Source organism: Ylistrum balloti, unplaced genomic scaffold (assembly GCF_031769215.1).
Source record: "Ylistrum balloti isolate Yb309-2 unplaced genomic scaffold, AGI_CSIRO_Ybal_v1 Utg371060, whole genome shotgun sequence".
NCBI classification, from domain to species: domain Eukaryota; kingdom Metazoa; phylum Mollusca; class Bivalvia; order Pectinida; family Pectinidae; genus Ylistrum; species Ylistrum balloti.
Window position 1 is genome coordinate 154,139 of NW_026782586.1, and position 27,185 is coordinate 181,323.

General features: G+C 36.6%; 1 protein-coding gene across 1 annotated transcript in view; it reads left to right on the forward strand.

Moving 5' to 3' along the window:
* LOC132560431 (uncharacterized) overlaps positions 1–27,185 on the forward strand; it is a 56,970-nt gene that overhangs the window by 18,368 nt on the left and 11,417 nt on the right. The window contains exons 4-10 of the mRNA XM_060225097.1: positions 3,299–3,376; positions 7,835–7,943; positions 21,893–21,962; positions 22,337–22,410; positions 23,510–23,582; positions 23,904–23,960; positions 24,506–27,127. Coding sequence (XP_060081080.1) covers positions 3,299–3,376; positions 7,835–7,943; positions 21,893–21,962; positions 22,337–22,410; positions 23,510–23,582; positions 23,904–23,960; positions 24,506–27,127 — 3,083 coding nt within the window. The remainder of the gene's footprint in view (positions 1–3,298; positions 3,377–7,834; positions 7,944–21,892; positions 21,963–22,336; positions 22,411–23,509; positions 23,583–23,903; positions 23,961–24,505; positions 27,128–27,185) is intronic.

Below are 27,185 nucleotides of genomic sequence, written 5' to 3' on the forward strand. Positions count from 1 at the left end.
CATCTTATCCTTACCCAATAAATCATCTTATCCTTACCCAATAAATCATCTTATCCTTACCCAATAAATCATCTTATCCTTACCCAATAAATCATCTTATCCTAACCCAATAAATCATCTTATCCTAACCCAATAAATCATCTTATCCTTACCCAATAAATCATCTTATCCTTACCCAATAAATCATCTTATCCTTACCCAATAAATCATCTTATCCTTACCCAATAAATCATCTTATCCTTACCCAATAAATCATCTTATCCTCACACAATAAATCATCTTATCCTCACACAATAAATCATCTTATCCTTACCCAATAAATCATCTTATCCTCACACAATAAATCATCTTATCCTTACCCAATAAATCATCTTATCCTTACCCAATAAATCATCTTATCCTCACACAATAAATCATCTTATCCTTACTACACAATAAATCTTATCCTTATCCTTACACACAATAAATCATCTTATCCTTACACAATAAATCATCTTATCCTTACCCAATAAATCATCTTATCCTTACCCAATAAATCATCTTATCCTTACCCAATAAATCATCTTATCCTTACACAATAAAATCTTATCCTTACCCAATAAATCATCTTATCCTTACCAATAAATCATCTTATCCTTACCCAATAAATCATCTTATCCTTACCCAATAAATCATCTTATCCTTACCCAATAAATCATCTTATCCTTACCCAATAAATCATCTTATCCTTACCCAATAAATCATCTTATCCTTACCCAATAAATCATCTTATCCTTACCCAATAAATCATCTTATCCTTACCCAATAAATCATCTTATCCTTACCCAATAAATCATCTTATCCTTACCCAATAAATCATCTTATCCTTACCCAAAAAATCATCTTATCCTTACACAATAAATCATCTTATCCTTACCCAATAAATCATCTTATCCTTACCCAATAAATCATCTTATCCTCACACAATAAATCATCTTATCCTTACCCAATAAATCATCTTATCCTTACCCAATAAATCATCTTATCCTTACCCAATAAATCATCTTATCCTAACACAATAAATCATCTTATCCTAACACAATAAATCATCTTATCCTCACACAATAAATCATCTTATCCTCACACAATAAATCATCTTATCCTTACCCAATAAATCATCTTATCCTTACCCAATAAATCATCTTATCCTTACCCAATAAATCATCTTATCCTTACCCAATAAATCATCTTATCCTCACCTTATCCTCACACAATAAATCATCTTATCCTCACACAATAAATCATCTTATCCTTACCCAATAAATCATCTTATCCTTACCCAATAAATCATCTTATCCTTACCCAATAAATCATCTTATCCTTACCCAATAAATCATCTTATCCTAACACAATAAATCATCTTATCCTTACCCAATAAATCATCTTATCCTTACCCAATAAATCATCTTATCCTTACCCAATAAATCATCTTATCCTTACCCAATAAATCATCTTATCCTTACCACAATAAATCATCTTATCCTCAATAAATCATCTTACTTACAATAAATCATCTTATCCTTACCCAATAAATCATCTTATCCTTACCCAATAAATCATCTTATCCTTACCCAATAAATCTCACACAATAAATCATCTTATCCTTACCCAATAAATCATCTTATCCTTACACAATAAATCATCTTATCCTCACACAATAAATCCTTATCCTTACCCAATAAATCATCTTATCCTTACCCAATAAATCATCTTATCCTTACCAATAAATCATCTTATCCTTACCCAATAAATCATCCTTACCACAATAAATCATCTTATTATCCTTACCCAATAAATCATCATCTTATCCTTACCCAATAAATCATCTTATCCTTACCCAATAAATCATCTTATCCTTACCCAATAAATCATCTTATCCTCACACAATAAATCATCTTATCCTTACCCAATAAATCATCTTATCCTTACCCAATAAATCATCTTATCCTCACACAATAAATCATCTTATCCTTACCCAATAAATCATCTTATCCTTACCCAATAAATCATCTTATCCTTACCCAATAAATCATCTTATCCTCACACAATAAATCATCTTATCCTTACCTAATAAATCATCTTATCCTCACCCAATAAATCATCTTATCCTTACCCAATAAATCATCTTATCCTCACACAATAAATCATCTTATCCTTACCCAATAAATCATCTTATCCTTACCCAATAAATCATCTTATCCTTACACAATAAATCATCTTATCCTTACCCAATAAATCATCTTATCCTTACCCAATAAATCATCTTATCCTTACAATAAATCAATCCTTACCCAATAAATCATCTTATCCTTACACAATAAATCATCTTATCCTTACCAATAAATCATCTACCCAATATCCTTACCCAATAAATCATCTTGTCCTTATCATCTTATCCTTACCCAATAAATCATCTTATCCTTACACAATAAATCAATAAACACAATACCCAATAAATCATCTTATCCTTACACACAATAAATCATCTTATCCTTACCCAATAAATCATCTTATCCTTACCCAATAAATCATCTTATCCTTACACAATAAATCATCTTATCCTTACACAATATATCATCTTATCCTCACCCAATAAATCATCTTATCCTTACCCAATAAATCATCTTATCCTTACCCAATAAATCATCTTATCCTTACCCAATAAATCATCTTATCCTTACCCAATAAATCATCTTATCCTTACACAATAAATCATCTTATCCTCACACAATAAATCATCTTATCCTTACCCAATAAATCATCTTATCCTTACCCAATAAATCATCTTATCCTTACCCAATAAATCATCTTATCCTTACACACAATAAATCATCTTATCCTTCACCCAATAAATCATCTTATCCAATTACCAATAAATCATCTTATACCCAATAAATCATCTTATCCTTACCCAATAAATCATCTTATCCTTACCCAATAAATCATCTTATCCTTACCCAATAAATCATCTTATCCTTACCCAATAAATCATCTTATCCTAACACAATAAATCATCTTATCCTCACACAATAAATCATCTTATCCTTACCCAATAAATCATCTTATCCTTACCCAATAAATCATCTTATCCTTACCCAATAAATCATCTTATCCTTACCCAATAAATCATCTTATCCTTACCCAATAAATCATCTTATCCTTACCCAATAAATCAGGCTAAACATGTAGAATTAGGATTAAAATCTTGATTATGTTGTATCATCAGAAAATGTTTTAAGACAAGCGTTTTGCTTTGCAGATCTATTGGACAAAGATGTGAAGTCTATGCTTGATGCCCTGTGGCTGATTATCCTGAACTTTTGTATCCATCCAATAGGTAAGTTAGTGGCATGTATTATCTTGCCTGCAAATATGGGCCTTTGATACAACCTCATATGGTGCTAAGAGTTGTGTATTTTTTTCCCATACCTAGGATGGTTAGTGTTTCTCTTTGAAATCACAGATAAACAAAGGGTTGGTCTGGTTGTGTCTTTGGGCAGGACATTTAATCCTGATTGCATGCGGTGGACCTCCAGCATGGTGTTCAGTGAGATAGCTTCCAGCTATGACAAAGAGAACTGAAAAAGATATTCTGAATATTGATCAGGATATTATTTGTGTTTAATTGGGGTATTGCTTTTTTCACAGTGGACTATAACACAGATACATGAAGCTTGCCTCTGATTTTGGACTTTGATAAAGTCAACTTTGATTGAAATTGAATTATAGAAATCTGATAAAGTTAATCATGAAGTAAATGGGTCATAAATAAAGCTTTGAGATGATATAGATTAAGGAATAGTAATAAAGCTTTATCTTGAAGTATTGAATAGAAATCAAACTGATGCATGAAAATATATATGGAATATACTTGGAAGACAAAGCTGAAATCTAGTCTGACATGCAGATCATATTATATATATCATCAGGTAAAACACTCAACAATCTTACACACTACAGTACACAACACTTTGTAATAGCTTAGATTTATTCAGCATTATACAGGTACAATACTTGAAAGGCAGTTTTGAACTGTTATGAGTAAACAGCTGATACAGTCAAATACTATGTTTCATACACGTCATACACAGTAAATTCAAAGTAAACATAGTCATAACTTTATTCCACTTTTTTCTCTGTAGTTTGTAAGCCTTTACACATATTAAACATATACATGTAGTCGCTAGGAACCTGTCTATGTGTACTCAAGGCACTATTTTGTTTTCTACCATGATAAACCCTTCAAACTCAAAAAGCCCTAAATATTTGGTTATCAATTCTCGTGCGTGATGTCACCTTTTCAGATATTGACTGTATTGGTGTTTGTGTCGACAGCTGGATCAGGCTTTGGGCCTGACTATCATAATATTGTTCCAGCATTTACGATCAAATCGTAATCACACAATTCCTGTGAACTCTTCAGATTTTAATGGAAAGGTGTCTTGTGGGTACAAGTCTCGTTTATATAATCCTGCTGGGCTCAGTAGGTGGAGGTTTTCACATATCTGATAGTGATCCATACAATCCATGCAAGAAATCCAGCTTCAGTCATCAAGTTCATTGAGTGATGAATGTAGATGACGTGAAGTTAGAAAAAAAAAAAGTAAAATTTAGGAAGTATTAAAACAAGTTCTATTGCATTGTAATAATGTTGAGGGACTGGTCTTTTAGACAAGGACATTGTAAGTGATGGTTAATGAAAATTACCTTTGGCTAATCAATTTATTAATCAGTACACAGTAATTAGGGCTTTTCACTAACTTGTGAAAAGACCTATTGTTTTTGTTCTGTTTCTTATTATTCTTATTATTATTATTATTCTTCCAATTTTGTGGGTTCGTAATCTTTTAGATTGTAAAAGCTAGATATACTGTCTATTAAAATATTTGCAGATACGTATATGAACTTGTCGATGCCGATTTTTGAAGTAGGTCAAAAATTTATTATGGCCGCCATGACGTCATAAGTTAAAAACTTAAAAACGAGAATATCTCGAAAATCGTTGACTATACAGAGTTTGTGCAATAATATTATTTGTAGAGAATTTCCTTATCAAAATTTTTGTCATGACATGTTATCAGAGAATATGTCAAATAAAAAAGCTCGCTGTTGGGTAAAGTTTTCAAAATTTAACAAATTTTTTTTTTTTTTTCAATTTTGAACTTTCTTGAAATTTTCTTCTTCAGATCGATGCAGAACATCCTTCCAATGAATTTAATGTTTTGTTTTTCGGTAGATTGTCGCCAAAGAAGTGAAAAGCCCGCAAAATTGTTAGCAACAATTTCTAGTTTATCATACATTCATTTGTTTTTCCCAGTCCTGATGCGCCATATATATTCTACAAAAAAGACACATCTAATAACTGGTATTACGTGTCATCAAAAGTTTGATATTAACAACCAGATCAAACCTGTTTATAAGGATTCCTGTCAATTAATAGACTTACAAATGGGCTGCAATAATTGGAATTACCATATATAGTCTACAAAATAATTTAGAAAGGGCAATCCACATGTAGTCTGACAATTCAAGATATCAACTACCAATACTTCTCAAATTTTCATATATATATTACATTCTTTGGGAGAGTGGGGAGTTGGGAGGGATGTGCAGATTAACAAATAAAAAATGAAAACAATTAAAAGCATTTATCAGACAACTGGTCCATGCCATTTTGAAAAGTCTACTATGACCAGTTTTACTATTCAGAAGCTAGAAATGCTACCAAATGCTACATAACTGCCCTCTAATAAGCCCACCACTTGACATCGAGTAAGTGTTGGCCCCCTGGGCTTATCATGATAAATATGTACAACAGTATTGTAAGCTAACAAGACATTGCTGTGTTTAAGAGTGAATGTAAAACCCATATTTACTTTTCTACTTGATTACAAAGCAGTAACTGGTACAAGTTTCTACAAGTTTAACATATAAACAAAATCTACCTGCATACAACCATCTATCAACAGACAGGTTATTTTACACACAACTTCATTTGTGTTTCTAGGACTTTTATAAGTGTCAATATTTAGTGTATATTTTATTTCAAGATCATCATCAAAACCCTGATTGCTTTGGAGCTGTAGAGTATCATAGAAATTTTAAATGTTTGTAAGACGGTTCTTGGTGCTCAAATATTTCTAGGTTAAAGAGCTAGATATTTAACTATATATCTTACTAACATTGTTATGTAGTCATTAAAGCAAACTTCCACACCATTTCCAAGTTTACACATATTTTTGGTGGAAAAACTAACACGAAAACAATATCTACCAACAGCATAATGGGTGACTTCATTGTATTTCACAACTGCTTAATCATAGGTCGGAGAGCTTTGGCACAGTCAGCTGTCCCAGAATTAATAGTTTGTTGTTATGATAAACAGTCAATATAGCATGCAGTGAAAATTGGCTTGTAAAAGGTTAGATGTGTCAGGATTATATGAATTAAAAGAAGATATTAAAAAATATTGGGAAAAAATGCAGTATTAATTAATATCTGAAAGATGTAAATTTCAATATTAAAGTGAAATTATCACAAACCCAGCCCTATAAGTATTTGTATACAATCAGGAGAATTCACACTTAAATAATTGTTATGAAGTTTCAGGCTTGCTATTATTTATGCAATTATTATTCAATGAAATTTATTTAAGTTCGAAAATATGGGCAACACTCCTGCTTTTTCAATTTACAGACCTGTACATTTTTCATTATTTACCAAGATTTACTTCATAAAGATGGTTTATTTTTATTCAATAGAGTTTTACACACTCATAAAGAAATTTCATTTTCATTTTTGAACATGAAAGAAAATAATACTAAAAGATATGTATGTTTACTCTGACTGAAAATCAAATTTAAAGCAAAAAACAAAAATAATAATGAAACTTGAATGGTGTCCTTGAATTCGAATGTGGCAAGACTGTATTTTTTTTGTTTTGGTCAGTGTAAATAGAGACTTTTGGTCTGTTTTAGATATAGACTCATTGGCATTACTCTACAACCCTAACATGGGCTGTTCATTGTTATCCATGTATCTTGTCACCTTACTGCCCTCCCATAGACATTGTAAATTGAATGCTGTCTCTCCAATTTTCAACCTAAAAATGGTTAATTGTTGATTAAAATAACCTGTTGACTTTACAATTAAAGGAGGGAATAGTTTTAAAGATTATATTTAAATTTGTTATGAATAAAAGAGATAAAAGACACACTTATGTTTGAGGACAATCTACAAAGCAAAGCTAGCTTAGTATAAAAAGCATAATAATAATCGAAATGTAATTTGACTATTTGATATTTTTATTTTGTTTTTCTCAATGGACACCACAGAGACTGTTTTGATGCCTTGAGTAATTTAAGATTTACTCCTGGTTTAGAAAGACTAAATGGTATTGATTTTTTTTTGTTTCTTTTTTTAATTTTCGAATTACTTTTTAAAAACAGGCCCAAGGTTCCTTTGAAGGTGTTAAATATTACAATTTCAAGTATTTAATGCTGTGAATAATTCTAAATATTTTTTTCTTTCCATTGTACATGAAGATAGTGTGAAATTTTAAGATTGTAGAATGAAACTCTGTTACAAATTCTTTTAGATATTTTCAATCTAAAATGATAAAGGACATTTTAAGTGTAGTAATTTCAAACTATTTAACATTGACCCCTTGACCACTCCCTTCTGGTCAAGTGTTAGTAGGATAGCTCTTTTTACAAATTCTTGTAAAATAAATCGTGTTTATAAACGATAACATTCAGATTCCATTTTGAATTAAACACTTTATTTTTGTCCACAGAGCGTGGCATATTCCAAAGAAGTGTTGGTGTTGGCAAAAAGTATGTCCTTGAATGGTGTCAACGTGAGCTAGCAGCTGACTTTGATCCCAAAAATACCCTTGCATACAAGTGAGTATTATGAATTTTTATGAAATTAAACAATTTGCCCCTTGTGTGATATGCATTAGAATATGTTGAAAAAAGAACAATTCTGACTCCAAAACATTTTCTGCTGCACAAGTTTAATTGTAGTCATCACAAAATGTGACAAAAAGAGGCCATTTTTAACACAAACATTCCTAGTTTATAAGTCATCATTGAATAGTGATGAATGAAGGGGCTATTTTGACACCAGAAATATTTTTACAATGGTGACAAATCATTGAAAAGAAACAGGCTTTCCCTTTTAATGCATTGATACATTCTCCTCTTTCAAGTACTGGTAAGTGTCTTGTAAATGGTGAATAATTGTACTTTCGCTTCAATGCTGAAACGATGTTCCTCTGACAAGTGTCATTTTAGTTTTATAAACTAGTCAACTTTGAACGTTAAAGTTGACTTCTGCCTACAAACACTTAAGTGTCTTTGACACAAGTGACACAACATATGTTCACCATTAAGAGTTGTGTTAAGGATAAAGTTTAAAATTAAGCATAAGTAGAAGAATACAGTGGAAAGGGTAACACTTATTTTATCAACAATAGAACAGAGGCCACCTAATATGCACGAAAATTCTATGTAGATCATTGAAAAGTAAAGAGGTAATGAGATTGCCTCTGACATCATTACCATCCGTGTTTAACAGATCTATATCTACCCTCTACCTGATCCTGCATCAGGCAATTTGTATTTCATCTACAAAAGCCATTTTTATCATTTTTATCTGATGATTCACCTCATCAATAAGTCGAAGTTTAACCATTAGTAACAATCCATACAACAGAGTCCAAGTTTTAAATCTGAAAATGAAAATTTGTCAACGCTTGCTGAATAGTCTTTTTTACATTAGGTATAGCATACCAAAGCTGCAGTGTTTACTAATTTTTGACGTCCATGGCGTACATGCAGTATTTTGAAGTACCATCAGATATAAATAGAACAGCCTGTCAATGTTTGCTTTTCCATTTTCTTATAATCAATGAAATGTAGTAAATATGTGGCAATTTTGATGGTGAAAATAAAAGTTAGTTTTTTCTTTAAAGCCCTAATATACGCATTAGTTGGCAAATTCACGAGATTCAGAAATCAAACTTTAGCTGGGTAGTATCTAAAATTTGTGAGGATATCAAAACAAATAAAAATTAATAGACATGAGTCTTGTTTAGAATACAAACTAATGTTAAATGAAATTTAGAAGGCTGTTATGAAAAACGATGTGACCAATCTGCATAGTAAAACATACAGGTGTAAGTAGGTGTGATGTTGCACTTTCTGCATGCTTTTCCACAACATCATATCACAGTTAGAATGCAGATGTATAGTCATTCAAGGGCTCGCTATGTAGTCTGAATATGGTATGTACAGGTGTATATAAATACTGACCTCTCTCAGAAATGTCTAAAGTATTTTCTGACTTTAGTTCAGCAAAGATCATAAATGGAGGCATGTTTATAAAAATGAATATCAACAGTCTTTATTCCAATACCAATGCCTGATATCATGTTTTATCTTGTAACTGGCACTGCCATTGTTGGAATGCACCTGCCACATATATGTTTTAGCTGTGTCCAGCAGTGACGGAAAACAGCTGTATTTTAGCACTTGTGGTAATTAGAAAGAATTACTCTCTAAATTAACTTGAATATTACATTTAGAAATATAAATTGTTGTTAAAATAAGCAATTTTACGTGTTGTAATGAACAAGTTGATTTATGGAAATAAAATCGCTGTTCTCACAGATAAAGTTTGGATATTTCTGCCTTGGAGCAATTCTTCCATCAATCAGTCAAAATGTAGCGCAACGTCAACATCAGGTAAACACAAGATTAAACAACAAAACTGTATTTAAAATGGAAAGTTTTTCAATCAATGTTGCAGGACAGATTACATGATCAGTATCTTAGAATATAAGCTGTATTTTGGCTCAGGACACACTTTTGTCTTTCTTTGCCTTCACCAAAATACAGCCTAAATTTTAAGACACTGACAATGTTTTCTCTATAACTTTAACTATATCAATATAAATATATCATATTTTTTCTTTGCTTTTTTAGTTAAAGTTGTGTATATTGGGGCTGTACTACCATTTACATGGTTATACAAGGTTACAGGATTCAGAAGTTTTGTCAAATAATGCACTTATAGAAGGATTGCAACTTCAGTTTTAGAAATTTGCTGTAGTTTGATGTAAGTTGTAATTTTATAGTAATAATGTTTATACAAAATTATAGAATACTTTCCATATCACACCCATATACACCATTGATTGAAAATTCTGAAGTTTGTATTTTAAACCTAATGGCTTGCCGCAATACTCTTGTACAGGTTCAATCATGCAAAAATTGAATTGATAGTTTTCAACAGTAAACATTGGTATCAGTTAGAACCTTGTCTGCCTTATGTAACATTATTTGTTCTAGAATAAACCCAGGCTTACATATAAACCCTTTCTTGTATCTTGCCCAGGTACATGAAGTTTATTACGCAGATTTTTAAGATATCATGCTACCTTGTTAAAAATAACTAATTTTTAGCTGGCTAACAATTTAAATGAAGTGTGAAGGGAGAGGGGGGAGTTCCTGAGTACATGATACCTGGTCGGAGAACAGGTGTGTCAAACATTTTCATGTTTTCATTTTGATTTTGAGTATCAAACCCCAGTCCTCTGATTGTTTCTTTGCTGTGAGTTAAAGCCACTAAGGTTTTTTTGGAGCATTTTTGTTGACTTTAGATGGTAGCTACCTCACTGAAAAACATAGAGAGGCCCATTGCATGTCCTGTAAAGGACACACTCATTACAGCACAGGGTGGTCGTAAGAGTGGTCTCCTCTCTGAGAAACAAACAGATGCCTTGAGAAGGGATTAAACTACACACCTTACATTCTCACTTCAGGTTGCAAATACCTGAATTCTGTTGACCTCTCCTAATGAAAGGAGAAAACTTTATTCACTGTTTTCTGGCCAACTGATCACTCCATATTGCTTGACTATCTGAGTTAAATGTATTTCTATTTTGAAAGTCATATCTGGTAAAACATTTTCGGCTTTCGAATTCTCAAATCAATTCAACAGAATCAAAATAAAATTGCCTCTGTATGCCAGTATGGAACACCTTTAGATAATTACCGGGGTTTAAATACTTTATATGTATAGATGTCACCAGAGTGATGTTATCATTAGTCCAGTGATTAATGGCAAAATAGTTCAGTGTAAGCATTAGTGAGGAAATGGCAGGTTTGATAAAGAAAAATAATCATTATAGTTGAATTCAATGATTGAGTTGATCAGTATTAGAAGTAGTGTGTATAATAGTCCTGCATTTTTACCGATGATTTGTACTTTTGCAGTGTAATGTAAGTTAACGTACATAGTCCCAATAATGATTGCTATCTCCAAGAAGGAAGAGTTCAGTCTGTCACTTGTTTGACATTTTCGTACCTGGAGTGACTACTGTAACTATTCAGTGACATTTTCGTACCTGGAGTGACTACTGTAACTATTCAGTGACATTTTTGTACCTGGAGTGACTACTGTAACTATTCAGTGACATTCTCGTACCTGGAGTGACTACTGTAACTATTCGGTGACATTCTCGTACCTGGAGTGACTACTGTAACTATTCGGTGACATTCTCGTACCTGGAGTGACTACTGTAACTATTCGGTGACATTCTCGTACCTGGAGTGACTACTGTAACTATTCGGTGACATTCTCGTACCTGGAGTGACTACTGTAACTATTCGGTGACATTCTCGTACCTGGAGTGACTACTGTAACTATTCGGTGACATTCTCGTACCTGGAGTGACTACTGTAACTATTCGGTGACATTCTCGTACCTGGAGTGACTACTGTAACTATTCGGTGACATTCTCGTACCTGGAGTGACTACTGTAACTATTCGGTGACATTCTCGTACCTGGAGTGACTACTGTAACTATTCGGTGACATTCTCGTACCTGGAGTGACTACTGTAACTATTCGGTGACATTCTCGTACCTGGAGTGACTACTGTAACTATTCGGTGACATTCTCGTACCTGGAGTGACTACTGTAACTATTCGGTGACATTCTCGTACCTGGAGTGACTACTGTAACTATTCGGTGACATTCTCGTACCTGGAGTGACTACTGTAACTATTCGGTGACATTCTCGTACCTGGAGTGACTACTGTAACTATTCGGTGACATTCTCGTACCTGGAGTGACTACTGTAACTATTCGGTGACATTCTCGTACCTGGAGTGACTACTGTAACTATTCGGTGACATTCTCGTACCTGGAGTGACTACTGTAACTATTCAGTGTTGTAATGCAGTTAGAATGCAGAAGAAACACATAAGTCACATTATTTTGTCTACAAATTATTAATTCCTCAGGCTTCAGGGTTTCAATTTCTTAACCTCTTGTCAAGAATCACTATGAAGCAGTGAACTCATTTGGTACAACAGGTGAATATTTTTTCACTATCTCTGAGATTCAGAACAGATTCAGAATGTCATTCTCTGATGACCTATAATTGTTTTAGTATGACTGAGCTTAATTAAGCCTCAAAATTTCTGCTACAACATTACAATTTACGGAGTAGAAAAATAGTGTTCAGTTTCCATACCATAAAACAAGTACTCATAGAATATTTACTGCCTCAGCATTTCTCTTTTCTTAATAGTACATATGTATTGACTTTCAAAGGACTAAACTATAAAATAAATAGAAAGGAAAAAATCATAAAGTTTTACAAAGTCAGTCTCAAAAAGTAATGACACATATACTTTCCTGTATTAATAAATCTGAAATTATGAAGTAATAATTTTGAAAAACAATTTTTACTAGTTTTATTTCATCAAAATATTATTATATTTTAAGAACTTTTCTAAAATGTTTATATGGATTGTAATCTACTACAAAAAGGGAGAAAATCAGAGAAATCGTCGAAAGTTAACATAAACTTGAAGTTCATAATATGTTCTTGTTCCTAATCAACAACAAAACATTAAAAGTTTACATGTTGTATTTATCCATCAGTGTTAGCTTAAAGCTTGGATTTAATCCTCTTGTAAGATGCTCACTTGATCGATAAGTACGAAAAACGTTCAGGGTAGAAAGGAAAGTTATTATGAGTAAGATTTCAATACTTTCCAAAGTATTTACATGAAAACACATGAATGGCTTTTCTTAATCGTGTCTGCAATAACTTTGAAAAGAAATCTTCATCCAAAAGAAAGTTAGTTGTGATCAAAATGTCAAAATGTGGGAGCAGATACCAGCTAATTCTATTACTATGTAACTGTTATATCATATCCAATAGATCTACTGAATCATGAAAATAGTATTTTGGAATATAATGCTAGATGCCTATAGATCAACTCAACCTCTTTAAAAGATGACTTCAGCTTAAAGGTTTTTAAGGACTTTTAGAAGATCTGAACTGTACCTCAACTTAACCTTTTCATGGATTAGATGACATTCAGCATGAGTACAAGGTCTCATGATAGCAATTGAGGATGTCATTCACAGCTGTTCAATGATCAACTTTTATGGAAGGTATATACATGTATGTATATGTGATGAAATAAATTAATTGGGTTGAACCTGTACAAGAGACCACCTGTGTGAAAAGACCATAAACATTAAGAGATCATTGCACTCTGTACAAGAGACAACCTGTGTTAAAAGACCACAAACAAGAGCCCACCTGTGTGAAAAGACCATAAACATTAAGAGATCATTGCACTCTGTACAAGAGACAACCTGTGTTAAAAGACCACAAACAAGAGACCACCTGTGTTAAAAGATCACAAACATCTAGAGATCACTTTCAATCAGAAGCAATCTGTGTTTAGAGGTCTTGTCTGCTAATAGTTCACCAGTAGTAATGGATCACCTGCATTAAGAGACCACCTGTATTACAAATTTCATTTCAGTAATAATTACCATAACTTTAGTATGCAAATACAGTACCTACACCCATCTTTGTATCCCAACAACAAAAGATTCAAACAATCCTGCCCTCCCTATGATCCATGAGCCATCACAGCAGGAACATCGAGTAATCTCCCTTCCTCTTTCCTTTATGGCTGCTGACGAGTGCGGAGGTTTCTGAGCTAAGTGCTTTTCTTACTCCTTCTCTTCGTACTGCCATTGTCGTTTGAGTATATTGTTACTCTATTAGTAGTCTATAAACCCATCTCCCAACTTATATTGTGAAATTAAGTATTTTCATTTGTTTATTTTGACCGTATTTCCGGCCGTGTTTTCCTCCACGTGTTCGAGTGCGTGACTACGTGTCTCGTTCGGATTTTCGTGAAGTTGGAATTTGTTTTCTTGCTGCTTTGTCGGCCGTTTTGTATGACCGTTTCTTTTTGCAGTGCAGTCTTGCTGCGTACGGTAGGCTTTGTGCTCTCGTTCGTAGTTTTTTTATTGTTAGAAAACTTCGTTGTCCTTGTTTTCATTGTTACAATTTTTTATTGTTTCGATGATGGATAATAGTGCCAGGTTTACATCCGGGGTCAGCACATGGGTGTTCCCATTTCTATGGAAAACGGGACCCCCATGATGCCTGTCTTTGCACTGACTTTGCAGCCAGACCTCGCCGTGTGAACTTTGTTTGCACATGGAATCTGCTGCTTAGGTTCCCATGCCTGTTTGGCGAACTTCCCGCCGGAAGAGGGATTCGTCCTCTTCTTTCCGTAAGGGATGTAAGATTTTTAAGTCCTCCTCCTCCAGTTCTGAACCAATAGGTGTTTTGGGCGTTCCTTCTGGGGGTGCTTGTTCCGCCAAGCAGGATGTGGCTCCCCTGTCCAGCTGCGTACTGGAGTAGGAGGGGGGCAGCCTGACCCTGACTCAGCGCAGTCTAGGGTCAAATTGGTTGGTAGGTCTTGACAACGGACGATGTAATCGTCGGAAAGGGACTTCCGTCTGCAGGTCTCTGATTCCTTCAGGGACCTCGGCGTGCCAGGTGGCGTCGTTGGTGGGGGCCGCTTTGACTCCGGGCCTGTACCTTCGGGTATAGGGTCAGGGGCCACAGACTTTTTTGTCAGGATTGTCTGTGGCTAACGGGATAGTGACACTGAGTTCACTAATCCATGTGGCAGTGCGGGGCCTGTTTTCCCACCCTCACAGGCTTCTGGCTTTGGGACTTTCCGCTCCAGTCCAGATTTCTCGGTGCAGGGTTTCCCAGGGGGTTTCCCCCAAGGGTTTGGGGCTTCAGGCCAGGCGTCCGGTTTCCTGTCTCCCTTTCCCTCGGGCTTGGGATGCCGGGGTGCCTGCAGGCACTTATTCCTGGGTTGCCCAGGCCAACCTGCGGATGGTTTTGGGTACCAACAGTTACCCAGCGGTTACGGGCTTAGCCCGTACATGTTTGGGTTTCCACCTGGTGTGAGTGGCGGTTCATCCTGATCCTTTGGACAGGATGTCCAGCCCCAGACTCAGGCGGGCCATCTTGGCTAGTTCTTGGGTCACTCGCAGCCTGCGGGTCCATTCCCATTCCCTCAGGGGTTTGGGTTTAACCCCATGGGTCCTCCCTTGTGGAACCCATAGGGGTTGGTCTCTCCCTCTAGGAGATGTTATAGCAGTGCGGAATCCCCCCAACATTCTGCTACTACGAGGGCCTTGTTGGCCGGTCCTAAAAAGGTTCACCAAACCTTTAGGACTTCCGCCTCCTGCGCAGTCCCGTCGGTCTCCTGTTCCCAGGGGTCAGCTTCAGGTCCCCGACCCAAGCCTACAGCTATGGCTGTTAGATGCTCTGGGTCTTAACGCTGTATAGAGGAGTCCCCCTTTCCGGAGATGGCAACTCTGGCGGCCCAAGGGGACTTCAGTCACTATTGAGGAGGAGATGGATGTCGAGGGCGCGGGCTCGGCAGAGGAAGATGATGTCATTCATCTCTCTCCTAGTTGCTTGGAGATCGGTCCATCCGAGTCATCTGATGAAGACCCTCCTGGCCAGGAGGGTTCCCAGGGGGAAGATGGCCTTCTGCATCATCGGTGCTGAAATCCACCACCCTTCTGGGTTCTCTGGTGGCTCCTCAGGCTTCCATTTGCTCAGATCCGTCTCGGCCAGAAGGCATTATCGTGTCTTCGGCTCTGGCCACTGCCCAGGCTCGGGTTTTAGAGAAGGACTCCTCCTCGGTCTGCAGCTCGGTGTTGGCGATTTGTCTGAAGCTTCGGCCTCTGACTACACCACACATGATGGGCAACTGGCCCTCAACCAGTGCAGCTGGAGTTGAGAGAGCTGGCTGCCTGGCCCAGCAAATCAGTGGACCAGGTGGTGCTCGATCCCAAAGAGCACCACAGGATGGAGATGTTGCGCCTCTCCATCCAAGTTCTGTCATACATAGACTTCCTGTCAGTTTGTCTATACAGGGTATCCGATTTGCCTGAGGGTTGGTTATCCAAGACAGAACAGGCCGACATACAGGACAGACTCACCTCTGCCCTGAATGCGGTGTTGAGAGCATCGGCGGCCTTGCAGGTCTCCCTGCTTGTCCATGTTGTGTTGGCAGTTCTGAAAACCCGCCCAGTCGAGTAACCCTACCGTTCCCGCTTGTTGACTGCCCCCTTCTCAGGCTGTACCCTGTTCGGGGGAGCACTTCCTTGGGTTCAGAAGGATATGAAGGAGGACTCAGCACTTCTGGTAAAGAGGTTTCAGGCTGAGAAGGCCAGTTCCTTGCAGGGGTCAGTGCCTCCCAAGAAGAGGGCGAAGTCTTCGGCTGCTCAGTCTTTTGCGCAGCCCAAGTCCCAGCCTCACTTCAAGAGCAACAAGGGGAAGGGTAGGAAGGGTAAGAAACCACCTGGGGGCAGTGGCAGGAGATCAAGGGGGACGCCGGGGCTTTGTCGGTGGTCAAGGTGGGTCTAGGTATTCCCCTTCTCAGGGATCCGCCACTCGCCGCCCGGCTGATTTTCTTTCCTCCTCCGGGGGATTTGGAAAAGGCTCAGGCGCTCCAGGAGGAAGTAGGGACCATGCTGGCTAAGGGCGCGATGCTCTTAGGACTCATGACAGCTCCTTTGGTGTTCACCAAGCTGCTGGTCGTGGGGTTCCTTCACTCACACGCAATAGACATCCACTTCTATTTCGACGACTCCCTCATGCTTTGTTTGGTGAGGGAATCGCTAGTGAAGGACACTCGTCTGGTCCTGAAACTCTTGCTCAGAGTCGGCTTCATTCCTTCCATAGAGAAATCAGAGGTTTCCCCATCTCAGGACTTTGTCTTCCTGGGGAATAGTTTCGACATGGTTTGGGGCTTAGCCCTTCCACATTTGGAGAAGTTCGAGAAGGCCAGGGCTTTAACCTTCATCGCTTGGTCGCAGGTCCAGGTACGTTGGTTCCTCAGTTTTCTGTGGTATCTCAACTCCCTGGCAGATGTGGACCCCCTAGGGAGGCTTCACATCAGACCTGTCCAGATGTTTCTCCTGTGCAACTGGGTTCCATCATCCAGGAGTGGGAGGCCTGGCACCTGGCACTATTGCTGGCTATCGTACGGCTATTGCCAGTGTCCTTGCGTGTTATGGCAGGAAAGAGATAGGTTCGTCCTCCTCTCTTTCTGCCCTAATCAGAGGCTTCGCTCTGGATAGACCCAGAGTTCGGCAGCTGGCCCCACAGTGGAATCTGGCCCTGGTGCTAGATTCCCTGACTAGGGCTTCTTATGAGCCTCTGGAGTCTGCCTCGTTAAAGTTTGTAACTTTCAAGGCACTCTTCCTTTTGGCTTTGGCCTCTGGACGTAGGAGGAGTGAGGTCTACGCCTTGTTGTTGCTCCCCTCTTGTCTACGTTGGTCCAGAGGCCACGCTGCTGTAACTCTCCTATCTGATCCTTCCTTTTTAGCGAAGAATCAGGTTCAAGGGTTCTCGCCCATTCCCATAAGGATCCCGGCTTTGACTAGCTTGGAGGAGCGAGATAGGTTGCGTTGTCTTTGTCTGGCTCTTAAATTTTATCTCGATAAAACCAAGGGGGGGACAGGGCTCTCGATCCCTTTTGTTTTTGCCCATCAAACAGGGACAACGAGATATCTCCTCCCAGTCAGTTTCCAGGTGGATTTGCCAGGGGATTTAGTATGCTTATGAGCATTCTGATGAGCAAGCTCGGGCGAGAGTGAAAGTGCGGGCTCATGAGGTCAGGGCCCTTGCTGCGTCCTGGGCCCTTCTCAATGGGTCCTCCTTTCAGGAGGTCATGTCTGCAGCATTCTGGCAGGGCAGTAATACCTTCACAGATTTTTATCTGCGATCCCTAGCTTCCCACTCAGAAGGCCTGTATTCGTTGGGACCTCTGGTGGTGGCATAGTCAGTGGCTGGGCCTCCTTGTTAGCCCCGGGGCATGTCTTTCTGTACGGCAGCATGTGGGTACACCTGCTCTTTCACAGAAAGGTCCCTTCCTTCTCTTTGGCACTCTGTTCTCCCTCCCTACTACTTTGGCTGTGCTGAATGGGCTGCCTGGCTTCTAGTCACCACTACAGTGAGATGAATTCGCATACTAAAGTTATGGTAATTATTACTGAAATGAAATTGAGGTTTTTTCATGTAAAACCAATTTTTTCATGAGGTAATACTTACCACCCTATCCTCCCTTTTCCTTATCTGCCTGGCTGCCCCTCTGTGGGGTACATGAATCGTAGGGAGGGCAGGATTGTTTGAATCTTTTGTTGTTGGGATACAAAGATGGGTGTAGGTACTGTATTTGCATACTAAAGTTATGGCAAGTATTACCTCATGAAAATTGGTTTTACATGAAAAAACCTCAAATTACTTCTACAAATAGAGCTTCTATATTAATGGATTATCGCTTGTGTGAAGTACCCACTCCTGTGATAAGAGACGTACCACTCATTAGAATACCTGAGAATGGTTTGTGCACAAAAATTTGTTTAAATAAAAAATGTTCTTCCTTAACAGAGTAATTCTATCACATCCTTATATAGAATTGAACTGTAAGCTTTATTCACTTACAAGCATATCATTTCATTTCTAGTTCTTCATGTGTCCTTACTTTTAAAAAACCTATTATTGCACTTGATGAGAGAATAACCATGAATTATGGCTGATTTTCAAGACTAGTAAGGTTCCTCTTTGAGGTTTCCTTTGCTGTCAGTAAGTAGTTTCAAGACAAATGGGCTTCCACATTCCTGTAACTACACTTTCAAAACAAATGGGATTTCAAAGTACACAATGAGTAAAATTTCCAGATTATACGCCAGCAGCGTAGCTAGTAATTTATCCTTTGCATGCTAGGGAGTGCAGTACCTCCTGCTCAGGGACCAGGGGTTTGGGGTTGTTCTGGGGGCAGATGACAAAAAATGCCATAATGTATTATACATCCCACCTCTTTGACTGTGGTTGTATGTGAAGAAAAGTTGAATCGGTGGGGAAGTATGTCTCCAAAATATCTTAATGTATTATAAATGTTAAATGAAATCACAGCCAGATATTTTGTTGCAGGCTTGAGTATGCAAGCATGCATGGAAGCTTCATCTTTGTAAGGTGATGTCAGGTTACCATTACCAATGATAGTAGTGACACTATGTAAAGTTAACAAGGCCTGAAAAATAGATTAAAACTATCACTACACCAATTCTTTAGTACAAACACATTAAATGTAACTGCTTTATTCTCTTTTGTTACAAAATAGAAGAAAAACATGAAAATATGACATAAAACACTAAAATATGAACTTGTCACAGCATGAAAAACTGTCAAATACGGGCGAAATCAGGGGAAAACTGTGTAAGCTTGGTGAACTTATCAGAAAAGTACTCAATATTTGCAATTTTTTTTTTTTTGTTTTTTTCAAATTCAATATTTGTTCATCAAATTTTTTTTTTTTCTTCAGATCATTTACATAAATTCACAGATAAAAAGAAATGCTCAATTTTTGTCCTTGAGCTTTGAAAATGTTTCAATACTTAAAAATAAGTATAAAACTTTTTATATGCTGATCATACTTGTGAAAAACTCAGGTACAATAAAATTGTTGTACACGTGAGGAATTACTTTTATTTGATTTTCATAGAATAAATTTTCTCCTTAATTTGAATCTGACAGATTTAACACAGGTACAGAAATGTCATGTCACCATCTAGTATTCAAATACACAAACACTGATATGTGTTATCTTTGTGGTTCAGTTTGGAATGTTTTTTAATGAAACAGGATATTTTTAATGTGAGGTAAACATTGTATACCATATTCATTAGTGAGTTCTAAAATGTAGGGAACATGTCAGCTTTATATTCTCCATACATCTCATATTCAAATTCAAGGGGAGAGCTTATTAGAGGACAATCAAATAGCTTATGTCTTAAGTTTCAGTGACCAGCAATACATATTGTTAGACATAAAACCATGTGTTTATAAATTTCGTATATACACTTCCATAAACAAATATTGCTGTGATCAATCGACTATACTAATTGCCGATTTTTCGTCACCTCTGAATAACCCCGTTTACTGTATCTGTCGGGGATTAATTTCTCTGTATTATATTACAAGGCCTTTCTAGTACCTTTAACAACTTCAATACTTCAGGACTATCATATGGAGTATTCAATTTCCAGTTCTTTTAAAAGAACTTTTTATCAGCATATACAAATCACTTGTCTTCTGGGGTCATTTTAAGGATTTCACCTGCTAACGAGTATTTACCGTATTTTATTTCCCATATAAAACTTTACAGATTTACAGACATTTTAAAATTGAACATTATTGCAGGCCAGTTTAAAAGGTTTGTGCAAATAAAAATCCTGATTGTCTCTTAACAATGTAGGTTAACCTATTTTTAAAATGATATCTGTCACATTCTGGTCAGTAATTGACATTTGAAAGCTCAAAGATATCAAGATTTATGTGTAAAAGTGTGGATGTTTTAAAAATAACTTCATCTCCCTAGAATTTCTTAAGTTGAACAGACTGTTTGGATGTTATATAGCTTTATAAGACTTTAATAGGTGTGATTCCAGATTTACATTTACACATGCAAGCTTGGAAGTTTTAGCATTAGATTTAAATCTTAATGGACGTGAAAAATTATTTAATATGTTTTCAAAAAAATAACAACCATTTTTAAAAGGTAATTTTCTGATGGTTATTTCAAGCCCAGCCCAACAAAAAATAAACATTAGACCTGTTTGTAGAATTTTATCAGTATTAAACCTTTCATATTTTTTTAATAATCAATAAAAAATCTTCAACTTTGTTTGCAGCTTCTGTAGCAAAACCACCTTTCCTTTGATGATATCTAAAGTGAAAATGAAATAAAAATCCATTTGACTATTTCATACCTGTAAATCATTGAATTTTCTGTAGGAGATAATGTAAATGTGGTGTTATACCTGCATGTATGTTATTTATGATGTGATTATGAAATAATTGACTTAAGTTATTTGATGCAGTGTGAAGATCAGTTTCTAAGAGGGGTGTACAGCTGAACCCAATCAACTCAAACTTATATAACTCGAGGCCCTGAATAATTCATCGGTATTTCATTTGTCTCGACCAAACACTAAACATTAGAACTTACTTAAATCAAAACTTGGATAACTTGAAGTTTTTGCCGACTTTGGGATACTGAGTTTCAACTGTACTTCATTTGGTGCAATGAAAATTTAGCACTATTTCACTTTTTGGCCAATTTCTGAACACAATGATGTATTCATGCATCCATAACAATTACTACAAAAACAACATATAGAAACTGCAATTAGTGCAATCACATTTCAGTGCACTTTTTAGTGAAAAAACACTAGAATAAGATAACCACTAAAACAGCTACCATATTTTTCAGGTAATAAGCTGCAGCCTTTTTCTCTGTGATACATTTTAAATAACAATTTCAGATATAAACAATGTAAGGATTGAGAGGTATGGCTGGTTTTGGCTAAAAGACTGATTTATGACATTTTGTTAGTCTTTGACATGTATTTCTTTGTCTTTGCAGTTTGTGCACTGGTGATTGGTTTATCAAACTTCTACAGAAATTTACAGGGATTTCCCACTTGTCACATGAGGTGATTACAAGATAATGAAACTTTGAGCCTCAGACGTTACCAAAGGTTCCTTACAGAGACTCTTCTGAATCTTTACATTTCTATTATTGTTCAAGCAAAGCTAGTGTATAATAACTGTAAACATAGGGAGGAATTAATGTTGAAAACAAATTGGAGATATTTCATAATTATTTTGTTTGCTTGAATGAATATTTGCCAATTTTCATATTTTGCAAATGATGATGATTGACATTCAACATTGCAATATTTTTCATTTGATGATGATTCAAGAATTTATAACTGAAATCTACAAAAAAAAATTTTTAAATACTACATAATATTTTTCTAGACTTCTTTTTGTAATGAATCCTCAATTTATTTATTTATTTTGATAGGATAAAACAGACCAGGTTAAAACATTGCTGGAAGCAGCAGATGAAAAATTGTCAATTGAGCAAGGCATTATCAAGTAAGTGTGTCCTACATCTTTATAGTCAATGCAATTACATGTAAGAGAACAAAAAACATGCTTCAGAGGAAACAAACTAAATGTACATTGTGTACTGCTCTTCAGAGGAAACAAACTAAATGTACATTGTGTACTGCTCTTCAGAGGAAACAAACTAAATGTACATTGTGTACTGCTCTTCAGAGGAAACAAACTAAATGTACATTGTGTACTGCTCTTCAGAGGAAACAAACTAAATGTACATTGTGTACTGCTCTTCAGAGGAAACAAACTAAATGTACATTGTGTACTGCTCTTCAGAGGAAACAAACTAAATGTACATTGCGTACTGCTCTTCAGAATAAATAAACTTAATGTACATTGTGTACTGCTCTTCAGAGGAAACAAACTAAATGTACATTGTGTACTGCTCTTCAGAGGAAACAAACTAAATGTACATTGTGTACTGCTCTTCAGATGAAATAAACTAAATGTACATTGTGTACTGCTCTTCAGATGAAATAAACTAAATGTACATTGTGTACTGCTCTTCAGATGAAATAAACTAAATGTACATTGCGTACTGCTCTTCAGAAGAAATACCTTTACTAAAAACCTTGTTCTGTTGTAATCCAACATATTTTTATTTAGTGTTTCATTAATCATTTAAAATGTTTACTGTAAAATGTTGCCTTAACAACAATAAAAAAATTTTTATTCTGATTTGAAGTACATATTTAAACCTGACCCAGATTTTCCACCACACATAAGTATTTCATGGTCACTTCTAGTATATATATATATACTAGAAGTACACACGGAAGGTTGGGTTTAATTAAATCACATTTTAGTGCCCAGTGTAAAGGGAGTCACTGTGTGTAAAAACAATGGACAGATACTTGGTCATACATGAGTAATCTTCCCTTGTTAAACAGTTGAAGCCATTGGATAGATCAGATATCGCAAAACATTTTTGAATCAAAAGAAATTCCTGTAATTCAACATAATAGACTGGTGTGACTGTAAATCGTACACACTTCTCAAATATGTATGAACTAATGTCACACAAATATTCTTGATGTATATCAGCAAGATTTTAATTGTTTTGTTTGTCTTTCAGTCCGTCCGAAGTTGTCGATGGAACTATTGATGAACACACGTTGATGATATATATCTCTCTGCTGCAGAGAAAGGTATTTTGTACATTTTGTAGTAATTTCAAAAATATTAACACATTTCTTGTTGTTTTTTTTTAATTTTTGTTAATCTTTACAACTTATTGTGTAATATATCAAGATGTCAAATCAGCACACTAAATCTTTGTTTGTTTGTTTACGATGTTATGAGTTGTTTGTGTTGATCAACAGTCACCTGTAAATAAATAACAAGAATGAGCGAAACACATAGAGTGTAATTGTTCTAATTAAAGTCGGATTTGAACACTTCACATCCCTTATTTTCTATGACATGAGACTTTTGAGGAATCAGGTATAATTTGTTTTTGTTTGTTTCAGGTAGGAGGTAATGAACATGTTGAAAATGGGGATCATGATCCAGATACTTCAGAGCAGGTATACTAGTGTTTATTTCTTTACCAACTATGCCATGTGGTTTAACAGGAAGGAAAATGGGTCAAGGTTCACTATGTAGAAATTACAATATTCATGTATTGAAATTTACAGTTCCTATGTAAATTAAGCAGAGAAAACTCTGTATAGGGTTGATTAAGATTTTTGTCATGTTACTTTTCTGAATTTCAAAAAACTTATCCAATGCATTGGGATTTCTCTGTATGGCAGTCAACTGATTATTTTTTCACTTCAATTTTTTTATACTAAAACAAAATATGAACTGTGATGATGACACAAATGCACTGTATTGTCTTGAATTGTGCATGAAATATTTAGGATGATTGTTTCGATAATATTACACATGACACATTCCTATTAGTATATAGATTTATATTGATATGCTTGTAGATGGGGAATATATTGATCCAGATTAATGATGCATATACCACAATGTGTTTTAGGTCATATGAGTCAATTCATTTTAAAAAGTGTTTGTTTGAAAGTACAAAAACACTTCAATAGCTTCTTTTTATTTCATTTTTCAGGGATTAATTAAAAGTTCTGGATTGCATTACATTCCAAATGGCGGTGCTAATAATGATGATCAACTGAGTGTAACTAATAATGATGATCAACTGAGTACAACTTCTGGCTCTGCAGTCTCAGGATATAGTCACGGCGACTATAAACAACGTTACAGTGATCGTAGGTCTCCAAGTTGTGAAAGATCAACAACTTCAGGATATAGTTGTATTTCAGGTCTTACTGACTCAGATCAACGAGAAATTGGTAGTGACCGCTTGAAAGATAGCTTCGATAGAAAACAAAGAAAGATTAGCCCTGGAAGTCCTGGTGTACAACGTCCTCGTAGTCATCGCATCATTATGGCAGAAATAAAGGGAAAACTGGATGCTGAACAGAGGAAAAAGGAAAGAGAAGAAGCAGAAAGGCAAAGAAAAGAGGAAGAAGAAAGACGAAGGAAGGCAAGACTTGAAATGAGTATGAGCCACGACATGGGTGGTACACCTGGAAACAGGTCATCTAGTGATGAGGAAAGACGGATTGGAGAAGGAAGTTCATCTGTAGGAGGAAGTTCTTTGGGAGAGCAGCCTCAGCTGATAGGTGCAAATCCCCAGCTTTTTCCAGGAATGAGTGGTGTTCCAATTTTTGTGATGCCCAGTCAAGGTCCACAGGCAATGTTATTATTGCAAGCTCTCCAACAAGCACGTCAAGAAGCAAACTTCCATGGTACTGAAAAATATGCTTCCTCAGAACAAACTCTGCCAAAACTGAACGCATTGTTAGATTTGGATACTGTTGACGAGTACAGTCCGATCATAGCAACAAATGGTGGAGAATCACTAGAATATATCAAGGAATCTCCAGCAAAAGGAAAAGAATCTCCAAGAAGGGAATCCCCAAAAAGGGAATCGCCAAGAAGGGAGTCTCCAAGAAGGGAATCCCCAAAGAGGGAATCTCCAAGGAGGGAGTCTCCAAGAAGGGAATCCCCAAAGAGGGAATCTCCAAGGAGGGAGTCTCCAAGAAGGGAATCCCCAAGGAGGGAGTCTCCAAGAAGGGAATCCCCACGCAGGGAGTCTCCAGGAAGGATATCCCCAGGAAGGGATTCCCCAAGAAGAGCTGGATCACCTGAATTCAGACCAAATAAACGGGGCATCCTTGAGGTTGTTCATGACCCACTTGAACTAAAAGAGGAAATTAACGATTTATCTACAACTGGAAGGGAGGCTGAACAAAGACGATTTCCTCGAGTTGATTTAACAGAACCTGTAAAAGCCATTATTGAAAGGGACAGAAACTCTCCCAGGGATCGAAGCCGAAGTAAATCACCTCGAGAACGGAGATCACTTACACCTGGAACTTCAGACAATGAAGAAATGACAGACAGATCTCAGGAAGACGAAACGATACCTAAATCTATACTTAGAAATAAACTTTCTAGTCCAGAGCGTGCTAGTCGACGAGACAAGACTATTCCTGGGGGCACATTTGAAAAACTCCGTTCGGATCATTCTCCATCTTTAGGGAGACGATCTAGTCCTGATAGATCACATAGAGAACTTTCTTCTGGAGAGAGGTCTTCAGCTTATCCTCAGTCTGATGGAGAGGAAGGATCTGACAGAAGAGATAGTTCTCCTGGGACAAACACCAATAACTCAGATCCAAATAAACGACTAGTTCGAGTATTGAACCGGGAGTTAGAACTTTTGCGATTAAAAATGGATGTTCTTGAACGTGCTAATATGTCAGAGGATACTGACTTGGAAAATCTTGAAAGTGTCACTACAAAATTATCAGAAAAAGTGAAAGAAACTCTAAATAAAGCCACGTCTTCCCCAAAGAGACGACAGTCTCCTGAATCTCTAAGGGGGCGCAAGTCTCCAGATTATGAACGTGGACGAATGTTCCTCAAGAAAGGAATTGATTCTCCACCTCGATCAAGTTCAGACAATAGGCCAAGTCGAAGACATCCATCTCCAGACCAAACTTTGGAAAGCCCTCGATCTCACAGTGTTGGGGACAAGATTTATGAGGATCAAGATGGTCAAATGAACTTTTCGCCAATAACGCGTGGAAAACCTATCAGCCTTGGTTACACAAGTCCAATTCGGAATGTTTCAGAAGAAATCTGGGGGGTTGATCTTTCTGACCTGGATTCAAGTTTCGATCCTGACAGAATGAGAAAATGGAAAAAACTGGCATCCATGGATAACGTTACAGATCGTGAGGTTGTTCAGCTGAAACAAGGTTTAGCTTCAGCTGTTTCAGAAATAGATATTCTTCAGGCAAAATTGAATAATGCTAATGCAGAAATTAAGGCAAAAATGTCAAAAACAAGTGACATTCTAAATGACTGTCGATCTCACCTTGCTAAATCTCAGGCAGAAAATATGGAATTACGCACCCAACTTGAAAAGGAACGCACACGAAATGACACATTGGAGAATCGTATACGAGATACAGATGGCAGTCTAAACGCCGCTAAATCAGCCAACGACGACTTAGAGGCAGAGCTCGACCAAACACGATCACTCCTTAAGGGTGCTAGTAAAAAAGATATCCCAACACTGAAATCTCTTGTGGAAGAGAGAGATCGACTTCTGGAGGTTCTAGCCAGCACACAGAAAGAAAATACTCGACTTGTACAGGTAGGTGAACTTAATGCCTAGGTGGTCACACACAAGTATATATACTGATGTGTCACTA